The sequence below is a fragment of the Pyxicephalus adspersus genome, chromosome 4, assembly GCF_032062135.1.
Source record: "Pyxicephalus adspersus chromosome 4, UCB_Pads_2.0, whole genome shotgun sequence".
NCBI lineage: Eukaryota > Metazoa > Chordata > Amphibia > Anura > Pyxicephalidae > Pyxicephalus > Pyxicephalus adspersus.
Genome location: NC_092861.1, coordinates 51,644,433 through 51,672,073, shown reverse-complemented (window position 1 = coordinate 51,672,073; position 27,641 = coordinate 51,644,433). Strand labels below are relative to the sequence as shown.

The following is a 27,641-nucleotide window of genomic DNA, read 5'->3' as shown; positions in this document are numbered from 1 at the left end:
CAGCGTATGGCTTTAAAATGCAGTGATTTGATGCAAGTATGAACAAAATACTTGTAAGTAATCATCTGCAAAAATTTGAAACTATGGAATATTGTTGTTTATCTTGGGTAGCCTGTCGCAACTAGAATTTCTTTGGAGGTTGTTAGGGCATCTTTGAACAGTGGTACATTTCTTATTATCATGTACGAAACCGCTAACAATGATCTGAATAATATTTCAAGTTGTCCTCCATGGTTAAAAAAAGTAAAGGAGTTCAGAAAATGGTGCTGAGCTGTAATAAGAAAGTGGGGTTTTGCTGATAGTATTAGTTAAGAGGTTAAGCATTCAGGCCTAACCTGCAGTATGAAACCTAAAGTCTTTTTGTGGAAAATGTTTATATTCCATTGCTTTTTCCATATGCAGAAATGTCATAATGGCTTGCCAAAGAATCTATTCAACTAGAAAATAAAACACAGACAACATTTAAGAGTGTGAAAATCTTTTATTTTTTTTTTTAATCTTTTAATTTAAAAGTTTGGATTTCTCATCAAGGTAACACTTTCATGTATGCAAAAAAATTCCAAGAAAGAATTGTGCTAAACATCGAAGTGATGTAAATTGGATAACATTTAACTTTCATTTTGCATAGTACAACAGGGCTGCAGAACTGATTTTCTGATATAAAAGGCGTGTCTACGTTCTGTCTTAACACCTGATAAAATAACTGTGTTATACCAATATTCTGGTGACACCGGTTTTCAGAGATTGAGCGGATCTTTTACCCACTGGTACTAAAACATTGGACCAATAGCAATCCAAGTACTGGGTAATGTACCTATAGGCACAGTTGTTGCAACAGACAGTCTGGCTTTACAACAGTGCCATAGTTCACAAATGTTGGGCAGACTCAAAGCATATAGAGTCTGGGGATAGAATGCCTATTAGATTCTTCTTTTCCCTCTTTAATGGCAGAGGAAATTGATGAAGAACATGCTTTGTTGATGTGTAATCAGGACTGTACAAAATGCTTTAGACACTTATAATTAAGGCTCATAGTGACTACAAAAAATTAAATTAAATTTTGTAATAACAGTGCAGTTATTGCATCTTTTCATGTATCCTCATCCAAATACATATTAAGTTATTCTGACATGCAGTTAAAGTAGACCTCCAGCTGGAATATTTTCGGAAAGGGGATAAATGTATTAGAAGATCCTTTAGGATTTTACAGCTGCCTGTGTTTTCTCAAACTGGCATGATGTATCATCTTTGCCAGCTGTCAATGACAAACCTTAATCTAAAAGGTCTGCACTCTATCCAAACTTAAAAAATGTCTAGGTGGACATTTAAAGCAGTTTTTTGTTTCAAGTTATATCCATGCACCATTGGCACCAAACACTAATTGGAGGGTGGTGCTGTAACTTTATGATAAAACAAATAAGATTTATTGTATTAGGATGTAGGGCTATACAATGCATCTAATGTCCCAAGATGCTGACTCCAATGTGGAAAACGTTGTTAAAAATAATATCAAAACTAATGCAGCATATAGGAGAAATGCAGAATGGCCAACATTGTGGAACATGAAATGCAACCTCATATTTCTGGAGGAGCCAATTAGCTCTCTTGACAGTGGAATGAAGTTGGGCAGGTCTAAGTCCAGAGGTCAGAATACAAAAATAGTTAAACTAAACAGTAGTTATCACCAATAGCAGACATCTTGTAAAGTCTGTTTTTAGGCAGGACCTTTTCATAAACCAAAACTGGGTTTATACAAGAATCTTAACATTTAACTAGTTAGCTGTGTAACATAATTCAGTAGACTCAAATTTGAAATTAGCTATGAAAGAAAGGGGTAAATTATTACAATTATCAGCATTATGTTAGCAGCTGACATAAGAGCTATTGCTTGGCCCTAGATGCACTCCTGGTTCTTAGTGCCATGAGTCAGGTTTAGGCAAAGAGACTTAATTCACAAGCATATGGGGTTTTCATTCCTACCTAATGACTAAATGACTTTAATTTTTAAATCCTATTAAAAAGGGACACTTTATTATGAACCCTTAAACTCATCTTTTAGTTTTGTGAATTGAGCCTAAGATAAGTAAGATCACAAAAAGTAATATGGCACAGTGGTCAGAATAAAAAGATTTTGTATTCACTATAAAATACTTTTCATTTATAAACACAAGTAGGCCTAAACCGTTTGGCTAAATTGCTAGCTACAGAAGGAATGGAGACTGAAAAACAAACGTAAGTCTTGCATTAGGAGGATTTTAAGGCGAGTACAAATATCGTATTTTCTTTTGCTTTTGTTGGCAGATGCAAGAAGTCTTAAACCTTCAGGATGTCCAAAAGGAGTCTAAAGGATGGCAAACACAGCCAAAAAAAAGTCCAAAGGACAGCCTGCAGTTAAAAGAGCCCCTGAAATTATTTAAATAGCCCACAATAGAAATGCCCGGGGTAATACTGGCACTAGCACCTTAGTGAATACACAAGGTGCAGGACAAGCCGATAATGTAGATGCCCCATAGCAAAAATACGATTTGCTGATGCAGTGGAAAGATGTGGAAATTTGGGTAAAAAATTTTGATGTCCACGGAAGCAAAACAGTCTTCCTGGTGAAGAGAGGTGGTAACAGATCTGCTGGATTACATTTGGAATTTTTAAAACCCAAATAAAGACAATTAGAATCTTGAGATCCAAGATAAGGCGAATACTTCTATTAGGTTTGGAAACTGGGGTGAACACATTTGAGTAATAGCTCCAAACTGGAACTGCAACAGAACTTGATCCAGAAGTCCCAGGAGGGCTTGATGGAGTTCTCTTAGCCTGCACTATAACAGAGTAAATTGGAAGTGAAAAACTGAGTATGGGGCAGGGAAAGGAATCCATGGGGATTTCATCCCCTTCATCCAAATGTCTGGTATCCAGCATTTGAAAAGTCCAGGAGACAGATATTGATGCCTGTAGGTCAGCTGCAAACTGTTCGCAGTGCACCTACTGATGACCTGGTGTCCTCTACAGTAAGAGAGAACTAGACAAATAGTAAAAATTGAGCTCGGGACACCTGGTACAAAAGGAGTCATCTTCATTTGTTTGTGTTTCCATAGCTACTGTAGGCAACAATATACCTAAGGTACAAGACCTCTTGTGTTCTCAAATAGTTTTATATTTTTAAAAAATCTTGTCTATCATGAGCACTAACACAATTTCCAAATTTTGCATTACAGTATTTTTTGTCATATATGCATGGCACCTGCTATGATTTAACATTCTTGCCAAAACTGCATAGTTGACAATATTTGGGGTGTTAAAGGCACTTTTGCAGCTGCTGGCCAGAGTCTGAGCACAAAAAACTGGAGCAATAGTCGCAACACATACAGCTCATACTTGTAAATAACTTATCTTTGTATAGTGGAGTAATCCTCATCCCATGATATGTAAATGGGTGATGGACATACACATTGCAATAATGTAATCCATGTATTCACTTGGATATTACAATATATTTGATCTAAACTCTAGCCTATAAACCCCTCTTATCCTTCTTCTTTGCATTTTTCTACAATGGTCACGGCAACCAATACATTTCATCTGGAAGACTAAACCAAAATGATTGAAATGGGTAATTGTGAGATGTTTGCTCAGGATTTTGTAAATTATTTCCTCCAATTTATAAGGTTTTATACTATTCTGCCAGAATAAGCCAATACCTAAAGGCAAGAACAGAACATGCAACTATAGGATGAATTAACATTCAGTATCGATATGTCTAATTACATTGTTAGGACTGAATGTGTTATTCACGAGTATCTTATGCTAGAGGATTTCCAAATCAGGATGTGTATTACACAGCTTTAAAACAAATCACGCTCTAATGATATATTTTTTCATCATTGTTCTGCGCCAGTGTTGTAACATCAGATGCAGGGCTATGTACTTTCAGCCACAGAATCCCAAGAGAAAGGACTGTAGTGTTTAGCAATGAAGACTTTCAGATATCAATCCTGTCCTCTACAAAAGAACTGAAGATTGGATTCAGCTTTAAAGAACTGCCAGAGAAATCATAAGCATTTATCAAATGATATAACAATACTTTACAATGTATGAACACACACCCACACAAAACATCACTACCATCAATATCAGTACCTTGCACACATCATATTCCACACACATTACCCTAAACTTCAATGATACATTTGAATTCAGTAACTTTCTCAATTATTTATGTAAGCTACTATCTATATTTTGAGGCACAGTGTTTCAACATAGCCATTTCCTCTTCACTAAACAGAGGGTACATCTGTGGTTTCATGGCCTTCTAGTTCATCTCCTACAATTCCTTATAATTGCAATAAATTGTATGCTGCCATGCCACATGAAGCAATTTTCATGCTATGCACTTAGGTGGTAAATTTACATATAACATTCTTTATGAGCATGGCATCATAAAGAAACATTTACTGGCTAAAATGATTTGACAAGTTTTGATGAATAGTTACTTCTTATACCACAATTAGCAAAATAAAGATTGTTCCCTCTAATTTTACTTAAGTCCTAGGTATTTCAAATTAGATTGATGCAAATAACGCCACACTGTTGTGTGAATTACTAGTATAAGTGTGGGGGTTGTGCACCGAATTATCTAGTGATTACTTTGGTAATCTCTCCTATTTCACTTTCGTGGGAGACCACAGATTGTATATGTGTATTGGTAATCCAAGGATTATTGGGCAGGGTGGAAAAAGTGGGTTTGGGAATTATTTTACAACGAATGTCAAAAACTCTCAATAAAGCACCCACCTACTTGGAAAACCATATGCATGAATTGGGGTGTAGTTCTCATGTATGGCCCCATTCAGGAAGAGCCGGTGGGATATTTAAGTGGGTTGGGGATAAGTCAGTATTAAATTAGTAGGGGTGATAAGGATCATGATATATATGTAGCTGGACTACACATTTCAGCACTCTGAGAATTACTATGCAGGCCAAGTTCAGAGAAATTAAGTATAACTTACTAGTATATAAGTGTATAGTGTATAAGTATAACTTATACTTAAGTAAAACTACCATATTACTAGTTTGTTATATGTGGCTTTAATTTCTAAAGTGCTTATAGGGTGAAATGTTAAGGCTTAAAATCCTTTTTGGCCAATAGGGTGGGGGAAAAAATGACTATATATCTTTAGTACACTATATTTTAAAAAAGTGACATGAAGTGGAAATTTTGTAAATGTTGCAGTGTGCCCAACATCTTCCATTATGTTGTATTAATTTTGAAGAGTTTTGGCATTCTAATATATGCTTTATATTTAATACATCACATTATCAGAAACCTGACTGAACAAATAGAGCAAAAGATTGTCTTCCTGCATAGTCAGAGGATTAATGTAAAACTGTAGGCAGGTAAGCAGATTCAGTAACATACCAAGAACTAGTCAGCAGTGATAATAGCTATCAGTAATTACTTCTATGTATACAATTTTTGTGTATATCTTCATACGAATTTCTTAGATAACAGCATCCTTCTTTAACTACCTAATATTTATTTGGGATTTTAAACTAACTTTACATTCATAGACAGGGCCAAGACAGAATGCAGAAAGGTTGGATTGAATTTGTTTGCAAATGATAATTTACATTGCACAATGGTTGAACAAAGCCAATTATTGTCAAATTATGCTGTAAATAAGAATGGGGATGGAGAGGCAACTTAGATTCCTTATTGTTAACTCAAGAAAAGATATATTATATTGCACATTTTTTGTCAGGCTATTTTATTTGGATTTCTGGAAAAATCAAGAGATTTTTTTATATACTTAAGGAAAATGTACTAGGCATTAAAAAAAGAAAACGTATGCAGCCACAATATTGAAGGTCTAGTAAGCTGCAGTATTATGTTTGATCTTGGATTCAGATATACTTTAAAGGCTTTGGACAAAATGAAATGAATCCACTTCTGTAACTCAGTTAACTGTTGGCTACAAGATATATATATATATATATATATATATATATATATATATATATATATATATATATACCGGTAATAAGAAAGTTTAGGTTCATTAAGTTAGTTTTATCCCTATGCCTGCACTGTATACAACATTACAAGTATCAAAAATAGTCCTAATTTTTGTCTTTATTTTATTTGGCCAACATGCATTGTATTCCAACGATGGTTCTATAACCACCCCCACTACAGTCTCTGTCTAGAATCAGCAAACAAAATCCTGAATCTGATCTCCATTACAGATTAATTTAATGTATTAATTGTGGTGCTTCCTCCTTTGTAGCAGCAGGTGCAATCATTTACCTAATAAACTTTATGCTAGTTCATACATTTTTGTATGACTATATTATTAACCAAAAAGCAACTCACACTATAAATAGTGCTTTCTTTTAGGCATTTAAATATACCACCAGAAAAGTGCTAGTGCTGTTACCTATTCTTTGGGATACTCAGATTGTCCTTAACTGGCAAGTAATCTACTACAAACAACATAAATTAACTGTAATTAAATAGTGAAAAACAGTAATCAGCCCAGTTTGATGTGTTTGGTAGGGGAGTAATCCTCCACACCTGTGGACAGCATTAAGGAATCATATGAAATTGTCAGGATTGTCGTATTTTGCAAGTATTTAATCCTAAACAAGTATAACTTTGCCGGCAAAGTACAAAACTTACAAAGGATTCAGTGTAAGGGATTTCATTAAAGGACAAACTAAGTTTGCTCTAGATACAACTCTATCTAGAGAATATTAACAAAATGGATGAAACATCATTTCTAATATGTTTATAGATCAAATAACTTTTAGGTAATACCGATACAACTTTAATAGGCTATAGGGGCAGTTATAACTGTATATAGAAATACAGTATGACAGTGCCACCTGCTGAGCATATCTCATATCTACAGGTGAACAGAAGGCAACAGAGTTGATTTACTAAAGAAGTATAAACTTACTTAGCCCTATGAATCTGTGCTTACTTCAAATTGCAGTCATGTACAGGCAAATTTAAGATAACAGGAATTTCCCTTCCTTATACCTGTATGGTGCAAGGGAACATTTCACTATTACTCTATTAGTACATCAATGTGTTATAGGACCAAGTGACAAATTGTTTCCTAAAATTTCCCAGATATTAATGCCCCCAAGAGAAAGAAAAAAACATTCATAATGTTTGCAGTAAAGTAAAAGGTAACACTCATCCACTAACATTTCACAACACAACTTATGTTTTCCTGCAGCAGAAACTTCCAGTTTAACACTTAATAAAGTGTGATTTTCACTTCATTAAATAAACTATAAATATTTTAGATTTTGGTTGGAGCTGTGGCAGTCCGACATTCTTTTGCTTATCATTACTTTAGCTGGTATGAACAGTACATGGCCTTCTATAGGCGTAGGCCCTCGCTTTAGTCTTAGCAAGGTAATCTATGATAGAAGTAAAGGTAGCCCAATTCTTTAGGTGGTCTCTCCGATGATGTAACCTTATGGTCATTGTAAATAACCCATCTGAAAAAGAAAGGCAGGCATTTAATTTAAATTAAATTACATAAATTTAAAAACATTAAGGACATGTACATGGTTTACACAGGGTACATGCACATACTTTTAGAAAGCCTCCTCTGTACCCTTAAAGCTAATAAGAAGACACAGAGCAAACAGACTTCTTGGTGAAGCAGTTAAAGATTTGGATGAATTTTTCTCTTTTTTTTATAATATAATTCACTCATTTTCACACATATATTGCACTGTTGCTTAGGGTCTTTTACTGCTCCAACTTGGAGCCAAAGTTGTAAAGTCTGTAGGTTTGCAACTAGGTTTAAGTGCTCTCAGGGTGTGCAGGACATACTTTATACAATTTAAACTTTACTTGAGAATGTTCACTCAATTTCAAAAATATTTACCCACCATCTTAAAATGTCCCCAACTCCCTAAATGACACAACAAAAGTCCTGCACATGTCATACATACCTTCCCTCCTTTTTGATGTGACAAACATAGCGCCCAGACATGGTAGATGTTCCCACATGACTGACGAATGCGAAAAGTTCGTATCCTAAAAAACATACATTAGTTACAAAGCATATTAAGGAATTGAGTTACTATATACTTATACATGTGCACTTCTGCACATAAAATATAAAGTCAATTCAGTCTCTGTTTCAAAAGTTCCTGCAATTCAACTTATCTAGGCCCGAAAACAGCATTTCCTAAATCCCATGGAAAATTAAGTCTTAGGGCAGTCTATAAATTTGACTAGAAAGATTGCAGGGTTACTGCTCATTTGCAGACTTGTAGGAACACAGACTAGTTTTATATGTAAAATAGATCTTTTCATTCCCAAGCACAGAATAACCATTAATTTGGTTTTATTTACAGGTAGATGCTCATTATATTGTGCTCTGCTGGGTTGCCTCTATTAAACAGGAGTATGGAGCTTGAACCTTCAACAAACCATCAACTATTACCAAAATACAGCATTTTATTCACACACTGCTTCAGTTATTACACATCAATTTCTCCTTTTCCCAAAACATACTGCCTAACCAGGCCAAAAAAAGCACTGTTACTACAACGACAATTAACTTTCAAAATTTTTTTGATCTTTACTATTAACCCTAGACAAGGGATCGGCGATCTCTGGCCTTTAGGCCAGACACAGCCGAGCCGGTAGTTCTTTCTGGCCTAACGCCCCCCGGCTGATCCAGTCTAATGCCAAGCCACATCTGCTGGGGGGCGTTAGGTACTACTGGAGCTCTGGTGCCGCCCCCTTGCTGTTGCTCCCCGTTGATATTCCGCTGTCGCGGTAAATAGGAAAGCTCCCTGAAGGTAAATCCCTCTCCTCCACAATGCATACGAAGGAGAGGGATATCACTTCAGGGGGCATTCCCTGGTGGTGAGCAGAGCCATTAGGGCGGAACTCAGAGTCCAGACTAGTGTACTTCCGCCCACCCCATAAATGGCTTAGTGGCCATAAAAGTTTGGCGACCCCTGCCCTAAACAAATTGTTACAGGAAAGGCTGTGATGTCTCTAACATGTATAGTTAAACTTCATGATTTCACCTTTTACATGCTGTGTGAGAGGAAATATCAGGCGCTCAGGGAATGGACTGGACCTAATATACTATATTAAGGAAATAACTGGGCTCAGAAAATAGAACTGACCCAAGGTTGTGCTCCCTGGTTATATTGGTCAACTTACTCAATAGGTCAATTTTGGCAGTGTTTTGTTCTGTAAATATTGGAAAAGTAAAGGCTGTACTCTCTGTGTGCAAATATAAAATACCCCTGTTACTTATGCAGAGGTTAATAATGTTCTAATAGTTTATTTGGTAGATCTGGATTGAATCCTGTCAAGGCCACTATTTGCATTGAATTTGTATGTCCACCCTGTGTTTGCATGGGTTTTCCTCAGGGGTTTCTAGCTTCCAAGAAAAGTGGACCTAGTGCATGTGTGTGGTAGATTTAGGACTGTGAGCTATTCTGAGGGGCAGAGAATGTGAATTGCTCTATTTAACCTGAAAAGAACTGTATTATGTCATTGCTATTGCCAAAAAATGTAAGACATAGGGCTTAATAATATCTAAATGGTACCTAAAACCAAAAAAAGAACATGTGCCTGTTTTTAAAGCAATTAGAGACTGGCTCTCATATACAAATTCTTGGTTTTAGAAGTCAGTCTCATACTGATCAGTAATGGAAATCAATGTTTTGCTGTTAAACAGTAACACACCCCAAATAGATCAACATCAAAGTTAACAAACATAGAATAGAATTTTTAGAGTTGAACAAATAAAAAAAAAAAAATATTCTTTTACTATTTCTATACATCGGCATACTTAAAATTAATTTCCACAAAACATATTAAAAAGTTTGGATAAACACCAAAAGTACATAGATGATGACCATAGTAAAACATTCCATATTTACAAAAACATTTCTTAAAGTTTTATTGTGATGTAACTGATCAGATCAGAACAAAATTATTTCTGATCTTTGATAAATCACATAAAGCTAGTTTGGGCAAATCACCCACCAGTGTAGACCTGCAAGTAGTTTGAAGTTATATTTGTGTATTGTAACTATATCTGTATCACAAAAAAAGTGTCACTTATTGTAGAACTGGAGGAGCAAAGTAAATTATGGTCTGTATAATTTAGGTAAACATGAGAAAGTAATCTAATAGGAAAGTAATGATTTATGTAAGATGTGTACTGTAGCTGGTCCTAAGCCACAGCTGCTTTCATCACATTGATTTGCAGTATGTCCTAGCAGCAGGAAGTCCAAATACAGCATATACAGATTCCCAAACCAGTGTCAGCAGCATTTATAACAAATGTGAAAACTAACAATATTGGACAGCTCCTGAGGAGAAATCCAAATGTTGAATGCTGTTCATTGGAAAATTAAAAAAAATAAATAAACCACCTGAGGCTCTCCGGCAATATCAGAGGAAATTAGAGAAGTAAAGTAGGGCTCTAAAAAATTCAACAGTACCCCGCTGAACTACAGCTAGGAGCAGTATTTCATACTTTAAAAAAAAAATTGTTGTTACAAATCATGACATTTTGTTCTTTCAACCCAAATCTGGATTGTATTGTTGAGTTTTTTTATAAAGCATACAAACAGTATTCCAAGCTTGTTAGCTCTTGAAAACTATGGCTTTGACAACAGGGACTTTACTTACTTCCATTTCCATCTTTAATTCGAGGACCTTCATCATTGTTGGTGAGAATTCCATTTTGATTATTCTCAGAATCTATGGATTGTGAAGTATTTGCACACTCTTCTTCACACTCAGGGTGAGAGAATATCCAATCCAGAGCTCTCTCGAGGTTATTATTCTGCAATTAAAAATTATTATTATATATTAATATTATTATTATAACATTATTAGATTACTAAAATATTAGAAAGAGAACAAATAAATTGGTAAAGAAAAAGGGTAAACGGTAGGGATAAGAATAAGTGACAATTAAGAGATGTCAACCTTCAGCTTACCTTTTAAATTCACCCCTACCAGACAAATGCAAAACACCCTTTCATTTGGGTAAGGAGGATTATACAACATATAGGAAGACCATTAACACAATCTAGTATACTTGTCAGGGCAGCATGGAGCTTACAAGTGGCTTTCCTATTAATACCTTAACTGGATATCCTTTAAGCATTGCACAGTTACCTCCAGTTTAATTAGATATTTCATATTGTGTCCTCTACAGTCGCTCTATTAAAACAATTAAATGCACAGTCAGTTTGAATGCATTTATGTGAGCAGTTTTAATTGCCAAAGCATTTATATTAGACAGGAAACCTTGATATTTTTACAAACCTGTAATTTAGGGTTGATGACCTGATTTTTCTCTACTGTAGTTCTACAAGACAACATGGAGTTCTCACGCCCCCCCCCTAATGATTGTAAAGCGTAGGAGCAGTAACAGGCTGATTAGGTCATCTCTGCCCTAACAGCAGTGATAGGTAAAAAGTGCTAAAATCACAATCTGAATAAATCTTAAAAATTACACTTACTTTTATTAAAAGCATAAGCTTGTTTAAACAATGCGTTTTGTTTTACAAGGCTTTGTAATACAAATTTATGAAATGTTAAACAAAAAGCAAACCTATTTCTACAGTGCTTATATCCTCTTTTTATTATCCAGGATAGTCACATATTAAATATGGCTGATAAATTAATACTGTCTGCTTTGAAAATATTGAACTGAAAACAGATTTATGTTTTAGTGGAAGAAAAAAATCATTTTGGTACTTCAGAACTTTATTTTAGCTTGATATTCGCTTATAGATTGTGTATATACTGAAATGTCCCCACAATTAAACAGCCAGGCATGGCCTAGATTTTATACTGAGAAAAAAGTGTGGTCATTAAATTACATCACTGCCCCACTGAGACAGACAATTTTCAGTAAAGTTGCTCATACAGAAGAGACATATCTACAGAGAGATCATTAAAGTTAAAAAATAGAATTTACTAAGGGTCTAAGAAAATTCATGTATAATGATGCAATAATTACAATAAAAATAATTACCAATACACAATGGCCATCACCATACGCAGCAAAATCAGACAATTTATCATGAAGCAATATCAAGCTATGCGCACAGCCGGACACCAATACCTAACAATGATCAATAACTCAACCAACGGCCATGCATGATTGTTAATTCATTAAAAGACATTTAGGAGGTTCATCCTAGATTTTGTGATTGCAAAATGCACAAAACGTTATCATTGAATCATCGCATAATAGGGAAAATAATTACACTTTTTCTTTTTTATTTCCACCCCAAGGACACTCCATATAATCAGTTCTTTCAGCTATAAATTATTAAATGCTGGTTATGTTTGTGCGGACCCCAGCTGAGAGAAGTGGGTTAAGCTACGTACACACTTTCAATGGTTCTCACTTAATAATCGGCGCAGGGCTGATATTGGATGGGAATCTGAAGTGTGTACAGCGCACATCGTTCATCATTCAAACGACCGTCCTGGCGGATCCAGGGACGATGAACGACAAACGATCGTAATGCAAGGGAAGAGGGAAAGCGCGCAGCGGGGTGCCGCTCTGTTGTTCTCCCCCTCCCCTCTGCATAGAGCAGAATGGTGCTGTATGTACAGCACTTGTTCATGCATCCTTAGTCGTTGGTTAGATCTTGAAAAATCCTTTCAAACGACTATAATTGGAAGTGTGTACGCACTTTAGTCCTATTAAGAGGTTATCCTGTAGTGGTTGTTTTTAATAAATTTTTTCAAAATTGCTCTGCCGATGATCTACATATGTTTAGGCCACTAACAAATTTCAAGGTTGAGCGATATCAGTGCAGAAAACTAGAGAACATGGTAGAAGGTACAGTAAATCTAGTTCTATCACTGTCCTTCCATGTGTGGACTACTGATAACTTTCAAGGTTTAATAAATGGATGTATATTCCCCAAAATGTTGGGCAAATTTGCACATCATGGCGAGCTTACCAAAAGAGACCCCTTTACCACTCTCCTGTCCAGTTTCTACGTGATCTATGAAGCCTTCATATTTATCATTTGGCTTACAGAATGACACAAAATCATGGTGGAACTGTACACTAAACTGTGTGTGCATGACCCCATTCAGGAAAACAAGCTGACAGGCAGGCTGGAACAGCTTAAACGGAAGACAATTCACAGTATATTCTGTCATTAAATGGCCTGCCTATCCGCTTTTTTCATAAAGTGGAGTTTACCTCCTATTTGAAAGCAGCAACATATGGATATGGGGAAGATGCAGTAGTAGAAGGTTTGTTCTAGTTACGATATAAACTTCTTGCACTACTAATTTTAGTTGCTACTATAGTGTGATTCCTACCATCATTTTTTGTTCCTACCTCACATTCTAATTACAGCCTACTACTCCAGAAACTTTATTGTTTACCTTAGTAATCATTATGGAATTATAGCAACCGCCCCTACTAAAAAAAAAACTACCTCACCTTCTATTTCATGAAGATTCCCACTAAAAAAAGAATAACTCGCCTTCTATTTCATTAAAATTCCCATTAGGATTAGCCATTGAAACCAGTAGAAACAAGCATACCCTTACAAAAAATGTTGTTACGAGGGTTTTATACTGGAGTGGTGCAAAGTGAAGAAACGTTGTCACGATATTCCCTTCAACATGGTCACCTGGTTGAGGAAAATTCTTTTCGCAAGTGTCATGGCCCAGTGATGTTGATGAACAAGAAGGTCCGTGGACATAATGTGCCGGTATGGAGGTGAAAAAGAAATGGTTGCCAGTCCGTTCAATCAGTAAGAAAGAGGAACAAAGTCTTCCATTACACTGATATGAATGGAAGACTCCACTGTAATTTGAAGCTTTGTGAAATTTTAGAGCTAATTTACCTCTGGAGCATCGGAATACCAATGGAAGAAGTGGCAAAGCTTACTGCTAGATCCACAAATACTGTGACTGGTTCAATTACTGTCGGGAAGTCTGTTCCGAAATGGTATCTGTCCCTAGGAGAGGAAAGCTGAATGGTACACCATTCACTATAGACACACTATACTAGGAATCACACTATAGTAGCAACGAATTTTCAATATCACTGGCAAATGCCAATATTTGTCAGCTTTGACCTTCCAATTCATACAAATTCATGCAAATCTAACGGCCCATTTGCAGCTGAGATGATAAGTAATGGTCACTTAAGCTATGTACACAACTTAGTCCTCTGGTCTCAGGATAAAATCTGACATGTGTAGAGCAGTCCATCAATGTCCTTCATAAATCTGCCATGACTCATGATCGGGAATGACCAATGTGTATTTCATTATGGATGAGAGCACAGTGGGGTGCCGGTCACTCATCATTCAGCCTTCCCTCTACATTTATTATCCACAGGCACTGACACTGCGTGTACAGCACACATTCATTCATCTGTCACTGAAAACAATCACAAAATATAGTTTCCAGTGATGATCATCTGTTATCTATCGGACATCTGTACGAGGCTCTAATATGAACCATTAACTTAACTACAGCTCAACTTAAAGAAATGTCCATTCAAAAAAATACTCAATTTGTTCATACTTTTGATACTTTTAAATCTGAAGGATTTTGTTATATTAGACTGATCCATACCGTTGCCCTTAGTGCTTGAATTGCTTGATTTCTCTGGAAACCCATAGAAGAGATCAAGGCTACAATCTCTTCTGGAGGCTGGTTAACCAGTGCAGTCTGTCCATATGAAGGCAGTGTAGATGCAGTTGCAGTAAAGCCAGGGATAGTTAATGGTTCTGCAAAATCTAGAAAGAATGAGAAAGAAATGAATGAAAACTGTACAGCCACCAAAGTATAAACAGTAGGTAGACTTTACAGATCAAATAGCATGTATGTTTTCTTAGAAGCAATATGAAAACTCAGCTTTGTAACTTAGTCAGTCTGAACTAGAAAGTTTAAAAAAAAAGTCACAAAAATTATGCTCACACTGACCAGGGTCCTCCATATGTGCGATTATCCAGTTGAATGCCAATTCTGCCCCCATGCTTCCAGTGTAATACACAGCCTTCCGACATGCCTCCAGAGGGAAGCCCATCTCTGCTAGCTGCATCACTGAAGACTCATCTATGTCAGGAGCTGCATGGAGGTATCAGAAAGGCCATTTAGCATTTCTGCTACTAGAGTGGGTTGCCAAAAGGTTGGTTTATTCGGATTTAAAATGGATTCAGGCAAATAAACATGGCAAGAACAAAATATTCATAAGCCCTCAATAAAAGGCAACTACACCGTATAAATTACCAGTTGCAGAGGGCACTAAAACCAACTATGTGAATAGTGAATATTGTCTATTTTGTTACTAGATGTAGACACAGGCCTCAAAGTAAAGTGGACCGTATGTTCACACTACACAATACTCATTGATACCTATGTATCAATACAGACAGCTGAGTACAACACAATAACACAAGCCAATCAAATATACAAAACTAACCTGACTAATGCAAGTATCATGTTTCTGGTATGGTTGCATTTAGGCTGGGCCCGAAACATTATACGGTTGATACTTCAGGCACCAAAAAGGTTAGTATGTCATTTTGGGGTTAAGGTTGTGCTGAGGTCAGGGTTAATTGTTGGATAAAGTCTTAATTTTTTTGGTTAGGTTACAGAATTAGGAATATTTACAGCTGGACTGAAAGGCGGGATTTAATGTTAGGGCGAGGTAAAACTAAATTTCAGAGAATCTAAAGATATTGCATATGTGTTATTCATATCAACTTTTCCTTCTTTAAAGCGCAATTGAAATTTTTATTTCAAGTATTCAAAACATATTTCAGGTGCACCAAAATAGGTATGCAAGTGGCTGCAAGACTCGAGGTTCAGTTGAACTGGAAAATGGAAAATAACTGGTTAAGTGCTTTAGGCACAACAAAAAACCTGATGTTGCTGATACAGGAGAACCACTGTTAATACTACTAATGCATTTGAAGCCAGCATCTATAAAATAAGTGGTCTGTCATTTTATATGTTCACAGAAATTGTACTGTCTGCATATTTTACTATACCTAAATGTCATGGACTTTATGGAAGCACTGTATGGAACAGTACTGTCAAGCATTCTACTGCTGATGTAGCTCTTTTTTTTAATATACTAGTGCTATAAAACATACAAAAACAAACCAAAAAGTTAGAAGTGGAAACTAATGTTAATACAAGGTTATTACTTGTTATAGCACTGCACAGTTTATACTTAAAAATTACATGGTATACCATAAAAATAAAGATCAGAATACAAGAATACATACAATCCATGGATTGGTTCCTGAAACGATCTGGAAATACATAAAAAAATTATAGTTTTAATTGAATTAGGCTCAGACCAAACATCTTCTACTTTTCAAATTATGTAGTATATTATTAGAACCAGTATTTGTGAAAAGATCAGCAGATGTGAGAAACTGAAAGAGATATTATCTGATAAATTGGACTACTGACATACAAAGTAAAGGTGTGTATATACACTTATTACAGAGAACAACATACACATACCTTCTACTGACTTTAAAAGGTCAGTCCTAACTTACACTTTAAATAGTTTCACAAGAAATTTGCTGAAAGCATATTGGCAGTTTTATAGCTTATAAGATTCCCTTTCACTGTAACTTTAGTTGGAGAGTTGTATTTATAATATTAAAAGTAAAGACAAGTTTCCACCAAGTTTGATAAAAGCAGTAGAAGATTTACTTTGAGGAAAAAATAAAAAATAACAGTTCAATGAAAAATAATTATTGCAAATGTAACATGTATGGTATTATATTAATGTATTTGAAATGATAAGATGATAAAATTATTTTTTAATGAACTAACAAAAACCGTTAAAAAGGAAATTATCTTCATGAACTGCACCCATAGTCCCTGCTTTTGTGTCCATCTGGGAACATTGATTTGGATGTTAAACTGATTCTACAACCACTGCTGACAGCTTAGAAAACGTTAAATATTCATTACATACCTTTTGGATCATCTGGAATAACAATGGGGGGAGCAATGTCTGGGAGCTCTTCTTCTCCTGGCTGCAGACCTTTTGCTCGGAGATTGTTGATATCCAGGATATCTGGCATATCCACGGTGACATCTAGAATTAAAGTAAAGTTTAGATCATGTCTCCTTAACAAATTACTGCATATGGCATACAACTGAAGTACATAACAATGAACCAGCAATGCAGACTCTATGAAAGAGTCACCTACCAAGTTTCTTAGGCACCCAGTCAAGGCCAAATGTAAACTTCTTAATTTGAATTACCAAGTATTCAGGGAATGAAGCAAAACGAGAGGTTCTAGAGAAACAAAAAATGACAATATTAAAAGCAAATCATGGACACCACATGAAGTCACAGATATAACTTGTTGTCGCTGTAGTTCCCAATCTAATAGCTTCATCCCACAGTATGAGGAAAATTAGTTTTAAAGAGTTGCTATGGATCATTAGAAGTGTAATTGTTTTTTTTATTTAGTTTAAATGGTTACAATGTATCCCAGCTAGATATACCACCTTCTTTATGGTCCAATGTAATAGATAAAGTAAGGAAATACTTAATATCAGCTTTAGGCACCCAAACACAGCTGTTATTGTGAATCACAACATTGCTATTAGAAGGTAAGGTTTAGGTGGAGCCAGCCATTCCCTGTGACCTGGCATACTAATCTCCAACATAGAGACTGCAGAATTAGGGCTAATATACATAAAAGATACACATGCACCGCATGTTAGCCTCAATCACAGTGTGCAGCATTCTGGTTGCAGTATTAGTAATGGTCCCATAATTCCCTATCATAATACTCAAACAGCACTGTCAAACTGCTGGTTATACTGACCAGTTTTATTGCAGTTTGTCAAACAAGTAAAGTTTATCTAATATCACAAGTAATATAGTGCAGCTTACCAGTCCTTAGATGTAATGCTTCTTACAATGCACAATATCAGCAACTACAGAAAATTACTGGTTGGGTCTGTCAAATGTTATCAGCTTTTCCAGTTTCATTCTGTCAAGTACAAATCACTTCCCCTTTATGATGATAAAATGAGAAGAATGGCTGTGTTTGTAGTAGAAACAAAGAGAGCAGCCTAGGGTGGCAATACTTCTCTATAGATGAAATACTCCGATAGGAAGTCTATAGGTAGGAATACTCCGATAGGTAATAAAGAAAAAAAAACCCAGAGCTAGTAAGCTGCTATATTTCACATTTTATGTTCTTGGGTTTAGACTGATTTTAAGACCCAAGATAAAGAAGTCAGCATTAGCATGTGCATTTAACCCCAGTCCTGATTTACTGTAATGCTATGTAGCCCTCCCCCTGGCATTCCATAAAGCACTCAAAGAAGAAAGGAACCTTATTCTTCATTGGACACATAAGAAAAATTTTAAAAGCCCAGGGTACCACTAAAGGTTGTGCGATTAGACAGCATTCATTTGGGGCACACAGAATGCTGGAACCTGGGACACTAAGCACATAACAGATACTTGCAAAGCTCTATGAAGTGGTAGCAGCTTAGATAAGACCTCAGACTTTTCTAATCAAGCCAGGAGACAAGCAATGCATCCAAAGTAAAAGAATGTTCACTGTCAATCCATCCAGAAAATACCATATCCAACCCTTAGAATGAAGCAAATACCGTAGGGCTTACATATTATTATAAATACCTAATGAGAAATGCAAAGTGGTGGACACCAGTTCATAGTAGGCACACTGATTATTTTAGTGAGTGTTTACTGTAAAACACAGTTTTTAAAATAACAAGGCTCACCGATAAAATTACCAACATCTAGCTGGTTTCTATTAAATTTCAGCTAAATAATAATAAACTGAAATCTGGTTGGTTACTGTTCTAGCCTGCATGTCTGATCAACATGTAAAATCCTTGTACATTTCTGACAGTCTATTGCTTTTTACACAAACATGTTGCGTAAATCGATTATTAATATTTATTCTACTCTTATTTCAGTTTCTCATGGTAACTTTTCTGTAAAAGTTTAGTTGAGTTTATTTTTATGCATGAAAATGGGCAAGTTCCTTTTTTATGATATTCTACTGCAATAACACTAAGAAGTCTAAATGTAAATGTATACATGTTTGCACACAATATTTATTCCCTTTCTCCAAAGATTCAGACTTTTTAAAAGAATTTTAAAGGAATTTAATTTAAAATGCGTGAACTTTAGATGAAAGTTGTAAAAAGGAGTCAAAACACAACTTTTTTAAAAAAGAAAACATCTTAATCAATAATTTAAATGCTTAGGTATTGTTGGGTCTTTTAGAGTCAGAATGTTTAAACATTGTCACAATCCCCCCTAGTTTCCTGGGAAAGCTATTCAAACCTGCTTGCTGCACCTGGAAGTTGCCTGGCAATTCATCTTTATTCCCTGTGAATTGGCGATTATTGATTTTTAGCAATAATGGTTGTTAAAATAAGGATGACGGCCTCATTTAGGTACTAGAATTGGTAAAACTTTACTACTTACAGAGTACGCTATAAAAGTATTTTATGCACTTTTTAGCAATATGAGGTATATTAACAACAAAAAAATTCAGTGCATTGAGTCACTAAATTAGTAGCTTTCACAACACCGTGTGGAACAAATCAGGTTTTATCTCAAGTCAATTTTCAGGACAGAGAAAGGTTTAAACCCATGGAATAGAGAATAGTTATTTAGTTCGTATTTTTTGTTCTCTCTATTGGGTTCAATAGTCTCATATACTGCAGGACATGAAGGAAATGGCTTTTCAGACAGCTGTCACCTGAACAAGTGTCCCCACTGGAAGGTTGTGTTATCTTGTTTTGGTGACAACTTGACGCTTTGGATTTTCCTTATCTCAGTTCCAGTTCCAGTAACATAAATAGACACAAAGAAGTACTAAAAACCCAATAGATGTTTTATTTCTTCACTATTCAATTCAGCCCCCCCCCCAAAAAAAAAAAAAGTTTGGGGTTTAGATGCAATTTAAAGGTTAATGTGGTGTGCTGAGGTCTTACTTAACACCTGCAGATCTGGCTTGAAGAGCGCTGCTCCAAAAGTCATCCACATTCTCAGGCTCAGAGAAGGCTTGAAGACAGGCACTAAAGGGAATCTTGGCACGCACAACTTCGGGCAGCGGCCTTTTTAAACTTTCTGCTTCTCTTCTTTTTAAATCATAGGCAATCAGTTCATCTGAAGAAAAATTATAACCATTTATAAATAATCAAATATAATTAAAGAAGCACAAGTATAGCCACAATTCCCAGTTAGTATTGACCTGAAATGATTTTATAATACATTTTCTTATATACTATAGATGTGTAGCAACTGCTGGGAGTTTGAAACGTTTGCAAATGCTTGTGGTTGCATGCAGTGCTTTTTTTAAACTTCTTTATGGAATGAAGTCATTTTTGTAAGTGATTAAAGAAGTTAACCGCTCTGGGATGCTGCATGTAGCATTTGACAAAAAGACACCAAGCAACTGCAAGCAAACAAAATCACTGGACTGAACTTAGAGCATTACTTTCAGAAATTAACTATCATAGACTCTTCTGCTAAAGAATATGGACTTTCTGTGGTTTCCTTACCTTTATTTATAGCAGCTTCCATTGCCACAGGCAACTGCATAATATAATCTACTCTCTCTGTGTAGCGCACTTTCCGTGTCTGACAACATTGTGTACGTTCTTCCACTAAAAACCTGAAAACATCACTTGGGTTTTCTGAGCTTGTACTATTTCTCTGTAATGAAAATAAGCATGTTAACTAAGTACAAACCATATAACATCAAATCCGTTGCCAACCTGCTACAATAGTGGGGAACTCCAGATAAAACAGAATACCCCCAGATTTAACTAAAAGTAACACTCTTCTGTGTACTCTTGTAAGAATAGATTGCCATTCATAATACAAAAAAAGAAATCATTCATCACAACGCAAACAGAAGGGGCAAACCTGGGGAATATTGCCTAAATTATCTGATTTAAAATGGCGAAGGAGGGGGAAAGGAAGATGATGGTGCCCAACTGAATGCAGATAGGCAAGTCATGGGGCTAAAGTTCTGCTTTAAACCCAAACAAAACACAAAATATCAAATTCTTAAGGCAATTGGGTTGATTAGGGTAAATAAGTATTACATACACACATATATATATATATATATATATATATATATATATACACACATATGCTCACCACTTACTACCTGTGACCTGTCCTGCCTCCTTTCATATAGATACATGGTTTCCACTGTAAGCAGAGATGCCGGGGAATGTAGTGTGCTATTGTACTTCATACTTTAGGTTTTACATTCTCATATCTGATTGACCCTCCCACCAGCTCAATACAGAGATCAGGGAGAATTGAACATTGCAGTGTGCAAGTGCATTTGAGCCCATGAAACAGAAATTCTGTTCACCACTTTGCTTCTATACACTTTATTCACTTCCTGATTACTATTGTTGAACTTTGGGTTTAGTTGGGTTTTAAAATAAATGTACATTGATTATATTCTTTATCATATATTTTATTCTAAGATGTAAAGGCCTGCAACACAAATAAATTCAAAGAAAATACTGTATGCATACCTCTACAAGATTGATAAGATGTAGGAAATATTCTTGTGCATCTTGTTGTCTATTTGAAGAAAATTCTGGATGGCTTTTACCTATTAGTGCTTTAAACATGCGTGTTGTTATTCCCTTTGGTTGTGGCTACAAATAGAGGACACAAAAAAAACTAAGCATCATAAAAATCAAAAATTAACACATAATCCATACAGTACATGTGAAAAAAGTGTGTAAACAATAAACAGTTATATTTTTCAAGCATAACACGCACCAAGAAGTTGACACATTTTAAATTGTATTAGATTACATAACCCTTCGTTTCTCACATATAGCACATAAGGCACTCTTTTCTAGTTATATTTACCCTGAGGAAGCCATGGCATTTTAAGAAACGTGTTGGGTCACAATTTAATTTAGTTAACATGTTTACTTTTGTAGCTCCAGGTAAAGCCTGATACAAAAATAAATATCAAATGTTTCCAAAGCCGAACTGGTGGCACATTTTTTTTTTTTTTACAGTTTGTATTTGTACAATTCATATTAACAAATTTGGAATAACTTTTTCCATGCTTGCAGTAAAGCTAAATAAAAGACCACAATGCAGAAACACAACGGTATTCATACTATACCCCAAATACCCAGGGTAAAAGTAACCCTATTTGTTACCCCCCCCCCCTATACTTTAGATTTAGATTTAGGTGTTGCCAACTAAAAAATCTGTATGGAGCCTTTACAGAGAAGACAAGGGTACAGTTAAGTCAATCTGATGTGTGAAAACAAGCCATATTTAGCAAAACATGTATTTGTACTATGTCATATTTAAAAAGGCCTATGTGGACTAATAAGATCTTTAGCAAATTAATTTTGCCAACAACAACCAGACATTGCTACTTATGTTCTAACCTCAGACTACTAGAATCTGCCTCCAATTGTCTATAAAAATAAGCCATCAAAATTTAAAACAGCCAGTAGAAAAGTTTTTTTGTGTATGTGCAACCACTGAACAGTTGAGACTGTTGTTTTTTCTTTTTTTTTACTTTGAGCAGATACACAGTCAAAAAGTGGTCAGGGGCATGTTTTATTCTACCACAGTGCTACTAGTTCTGCAGTGGGAGAAATTGTGAATAAACCGTGTCCCCGTTTTGCTATCTTTTGAGTTCTCAGCTTCACCTTCCTGCCATGTTCTTGCTCTCATTTTTGGGTTGTTAAATTTAAAATGATGAGTGATGTAGCAGCACGCGTTAATAGCAATGGAAATTTGTAGTTAATGAGAAAAAGCCATGTAATCCAGGGGGTAATCTTTCTCCTGAACCAGGTGACTGTGCCCATCAGATTATACCCAGAATTATGCAGAACATCTTGGACATTGGTAAGAACTACTTATGAAATTTCTTCTAATGCAGGTAATGGATAAATATGATTCTGTGTTAGCTGCTCTTGGAATTAAGAGGTTAAAATAACTTGTCCTGCCTCCTACAGCACACACTTGTGTTATCAATACTAAGGACATTAATAGCACATTGGAGGAGGAAGAAGGGGAATGCATGGCATATCACTCAGCAACTGTGTCCGAGAATGGCCCCCTTGTTGTATTAAAAGAGCAAACAGTGATTTAATAAATTGACGAGATGGGCAAAGGATTATCATTTAACACCACCTAACACAGGGAATTCAGAACTGCACGCCACACACCCAAAGAAAAAAATATGATATTAAACTAACCACCTGACAATGTTCTGCATTCATGAAACCAGAGAGAGGAAAGGCTATTTTTGTTTATCTTCCCGCTGCCAACAGGAATTTTTACCCACCCCCATTCTGTGAAAGATCATTCCTGGAGACTTTCTCTCAGACCGAGAAGCTCTTTGACCAGGCATATCAAGTCTCTTACACTATAATGAAGCTCATTCCTGTGGGCATGAACAACTTTCCTCCAGAACACTGCACAGATCAATTAGTTATGTGGCCAGAAGTGAACATTCCTAATATTACTGGAATTCTACACTTGGGATTTACCTAATGCCCATTGCCTTAGAGACCCTTCAGTATGTAACGTTTTGATAACAGAATGTCGATTAATGCCAAGTTCTATCCTGCAGAGGTAAAGAACTACAGAAATTGTAATACAGCTGAGCAAAATTGTTGTACTTGCAATAAGCTATGCCAACTATAAACTATTTTCTAAACTCTACTGACAATAATGCAGCGGATATGAAAGATGCATGTCAAAGAGGTCCAGAGGTTTGATGTTGGCTTACTACCAGCTTTAGCAATATGAACTATTCCACTAGTAATGCATTACTCCGCTCTGTTCTTGTTTTTTGGCAAGTTAATGCTTTGCGTTTGGGAAGGCCTTTTAAACATTCTGCTCCCAGTGCACCAAAATGGACAAAAAAGTTATGCAAAATTTTACCCTGGCAAAGTGCAGTACAAGGTGTGCTGAAATACATGTGCATTAAAGGTGCATTGGAATATTGTGTTGGGGTACCAATGACAATGAATGGTACTCCAACATGTTAAAATACATTGTAATAATATGAACACTGATGCCCACATTCTCAAAAGACAATTTTCTGAAGAAGTCTGAGGACCCTAGGGGTTACAAATGTAGCAGATTCTTTGATAACCTGATGTCATACCAACTACCATTCCCACTTAAAATACCTTGTGATCTTCTTTCATCACTTGTTCTATGAGTTCACATTTCACTGGAGGTTTGGAGTACTGTCCAGAAAGAAGGCCATAGCCAAGTTTGGCCCTGTTTTGGAACAAAAAGAAAGGAATGGCAGGCATAGAATACAGAACAATTAAAGGTAAGGTATAACTAAATGTATTTCCATCTAAACATAAGGATTTTTTTTCTTATAGTAAGACGTATTTAAGTGTGTAGATACCTCACTCATACATATATCCTCATTATATATATATATATATATCCTCCTCATCCCTTGCATTAGCCTTCTCTCCTTTTCTTTGAAAACTTCTAACATTTTTAACTAATATTGTTATTAAATAGTATTTAAAACTAGGAGCCACATAGCTATGACTTTATAATCAGCAAAAATACATTTTCTTGGCCAATTGTACATCAATAATCTAGTGCACAAGCTGCACATGGACTTCACTGTGCCAGAGTTACCTTGCTTATATGCGTGCCAAAAATTCCATTGCCTGACTTGTTCAGTAAATATTTATTTGTTATGTTATGTGCCTGTATCTCATCTAAATAGATTAGTGGCAAGGAGGGGACGTTTTTCCCATCATTAAAAAATGTAGACCAGAAACTACCAGCTCAGTAGCAGTGTGTTTACACTCCTGGCCTTCATTATAGAAAGAAGAGATGAAATGCTTATGTTAACCAAATGTAGAGTTTCTCTCTTCCTATACTTTTAGTAGTGTACAAGAGAAATTTCTGCAGGAGTAGAACAATGGAATCACATTGATGCCAGGCTGGTAGCTTCTGTTTGAATCTCTTAGTTATCAATTTGAACAGGTTGCAAGGAGAAGAAAGAATAAAACATAAAAAAGTGGTGAAAAAAGGAATGTATCCTTTACTCATACTACTCACAAATAAGTACACAGCTGAGTGTTACAATTTATCAGAAATGAAAATAATACATTCATTAAATGTCAATAATTCTGAACCCACTTCACCTAGGATTACCCCTTGTAGAAACAAAGTGGGGAAAAATGCTTCGAAATGCACAAATTAGGCGAGTACTAGGCCTTTGCCATAGAGTTAAGCTATATACACAGGTCAGATGATTATTGCCCAAGACAAATGGTCCTGCTTGTCCCGGGTAATAATCCAACATGTGTACACAGGTCCCGCCAATGTCTTCCTGGTGGACCAATCAAGAGTGTCATTCAGTTTCCATAGGGCGAGCAGCCAAAGTATATTACCAGTACCTAATATCTAGTAAAAGTTCACAGCTCACACACTTCATTATTAAAATGGTTAGATATAAGAATAGGTAGGAGCCAGGTACTTACATTTGTGTGTTAAAGTCTTGGGTTGGGTCCAGAGGAGCATAGTCATATATTCGTGTCAGGTTCCCTACATAACTAGGAAAAAAAACAGACAGAATTAAAAACTTAAAAAACACTTTATTAAACACATTTTGTTCTTCAATTCACCATCTGTCACACAAGTGATTTACATAAATTGAAGCATAAACATTGATATCTATATTGGGAACTCTAAAGCTGAGCTTTAACATCTGTGATAGGGAAAAACATCTGCTGACAAAAGAAATGTGAATAATTTTAGAATAATGAATATGTACATACCATATAATAATCCTACGTAACCTTACCATGTTAAAGCGATTTCAAAAGTAATGTTTCAATATTTTTAAAATATTCAGCTTTTTATTAAAAAAAAAAGTAGTGATCCTGTCATAAAGGTGCATATGCAGGCACTTTCTGTTAAAGGGTGACATAGTTCTGTTGCTGTCTAACAGAGAAGTCCACATTTAGTAAATGATACTCAATTCAATGCACCTAAGGCGAAGAGCTCTGATATGTGCATCATAGATCAATGGAGGAAGTGCAATGATGGATTATTACTGACTGCCCCATATTTCCACAGACCCTCCTATTGCCTTTCATTTTTAAGAAACAACTGGTTGCACAATTATATACATTTTCTGCAATTATCATCTATCACAGCTATTTTCTTTGGTCTATATTGAAGGATAACAAATAAGGAAAGCATAAAAATGTGTTTGCACACAAAATTGTAATTATTATTATTACACAGTATTTATATAGTGCCAACATATTACACAGCGCTGTACTGTCCATAGTCATGTCACTAACTGACCCTCAAATGGGCTCATAGTAATTAACTGAATAATGAATTGTAATGGCAGTGTGTGTAATGCTGACATTATTATACATAACTGGATTATAAATGGTAGATAATAAGCTGTGGGTGAGAGTTCCATTGCTATCACTTCTCTGCTCTTGGTTCATAGGAATAGTTTGACCAAAAAACTGTTTTATTCATTCCAAGGTTAAGCAAAGTTTAAGACCAAAACAGAGGGAGATTTTTTCACCAGCGATCTGGATGACTATAGAACAGGATCAAACCCCAGTCTTACCCTATAATGGAGGTTGCAAACTATACTATAATTTGTATGTATGATCTTTACACCCAGTTCAGAAGGCAATATAACAGTGGTTTATATTTCTTTCAAAAAATGTAAAATTTCTAAATTTCCAGCCACACAAAGACAATGATGATGCTAGAAACAATCCACTCAGTCGTTCTACTCAGATCTCCAATTAGCCATTTTAAGGCCTGTTATGCCTAAATTACAGAAAATAATTTAACATCAGGTCAGATATTTATACCACAGCTCATTAAACAATATTTCCTTTTTTCACATCTAGGACTATTATTATTATGACAGGCAAATGCGGCTAAGCAGTTTATAATATGATTTAACATGTTTTCCTTTATTCCAGACACCTAGAACCACTCCCGTAATTGCACTATATCGTCATAAATGGAAGTCATACAATTATAAAAAAGATTACCAATAAAAACTACCATACAATATGTTAATACATTTAGTGTACCTAGATGCAAATCATTCGCTATATTAAATTGATCTTAGAAAAAACAGAAAACAGCTTTATTAAACACTCATAAATCCCTAAATATTCTGAATGACTGGTGGCTAGATTCGAAAAAACCATAGAATTTTTAAAATATTTGGCCACATTTACATAGGGTGGTGAAAATGTTAATCTTTTTTTTTTTTTTTTTGAGTATGGACAATTCAATAAATTGCTTGTACAAAATCAAACATTACAATTGTATGTATAACTTCATTATAGTGTTAATTCCTGCTGAATCATACCCTTAGTCACAGTGAGTTGGGGCCTGTAGTTTTTGTCATAATGTATAATTTTAGATGTATTTATCAACCATATGTCATCTTTAAAAACAGGCTACCAGACCCTTCATTCATAATCCACATTTATATGCAGCACATGGTGGTATGCCACTATAAATTTAGTGATCATGGAGCTTATAAATTATAAATGTTTATATTTAATT

General features: G+C 35.5%; 1 protein-coding gene across 1 annotated transcript in view; it reads right to left on the bottom strand.

Moving 5' to 3' along the window:
- Positions 1-461: 461 nt before the first annotated feature.
- USP13 (ubiquitin specific peptidase 13) overlaps positions 462-27,641 on the bottom strand; it is a 45,320-nt gene continuing 18,140 nt past the window's right edge. The window contains 13 exon segments of the mRNA XM_072408150.1: positions 462-7,506; positions 7,969-8,053; positions 10,685-10,841; positions 14,630-14,793; positions 14,981-15,124; positions 16,291-16,317; positions 16,998-17,120; positions 17,236-17,324; positions 20,021-20,195; positions 20,591-20,744; positions 21,590-21,715; positions 24,236-24,329; positions 25,565-25,636. Of these exon segments, the coding sequence (XP_072264251.1) occupies positions 7,413-7,506; positions 7,969-8,053; positions 10,685-10,841; positions 14,630-14,793; positions 14,981-15,124; positions 16,291-16,317; positions 16,998-17,120; positions 17,236-17,324; positions 20,021-20,195; positions 20,591-20,744; positions 21,590-21,715; positions 24,236-24,329; positions 25,565-25,636 (1,504 nt within the window). The 3' untranslated portion in view covers positions 462-7,412.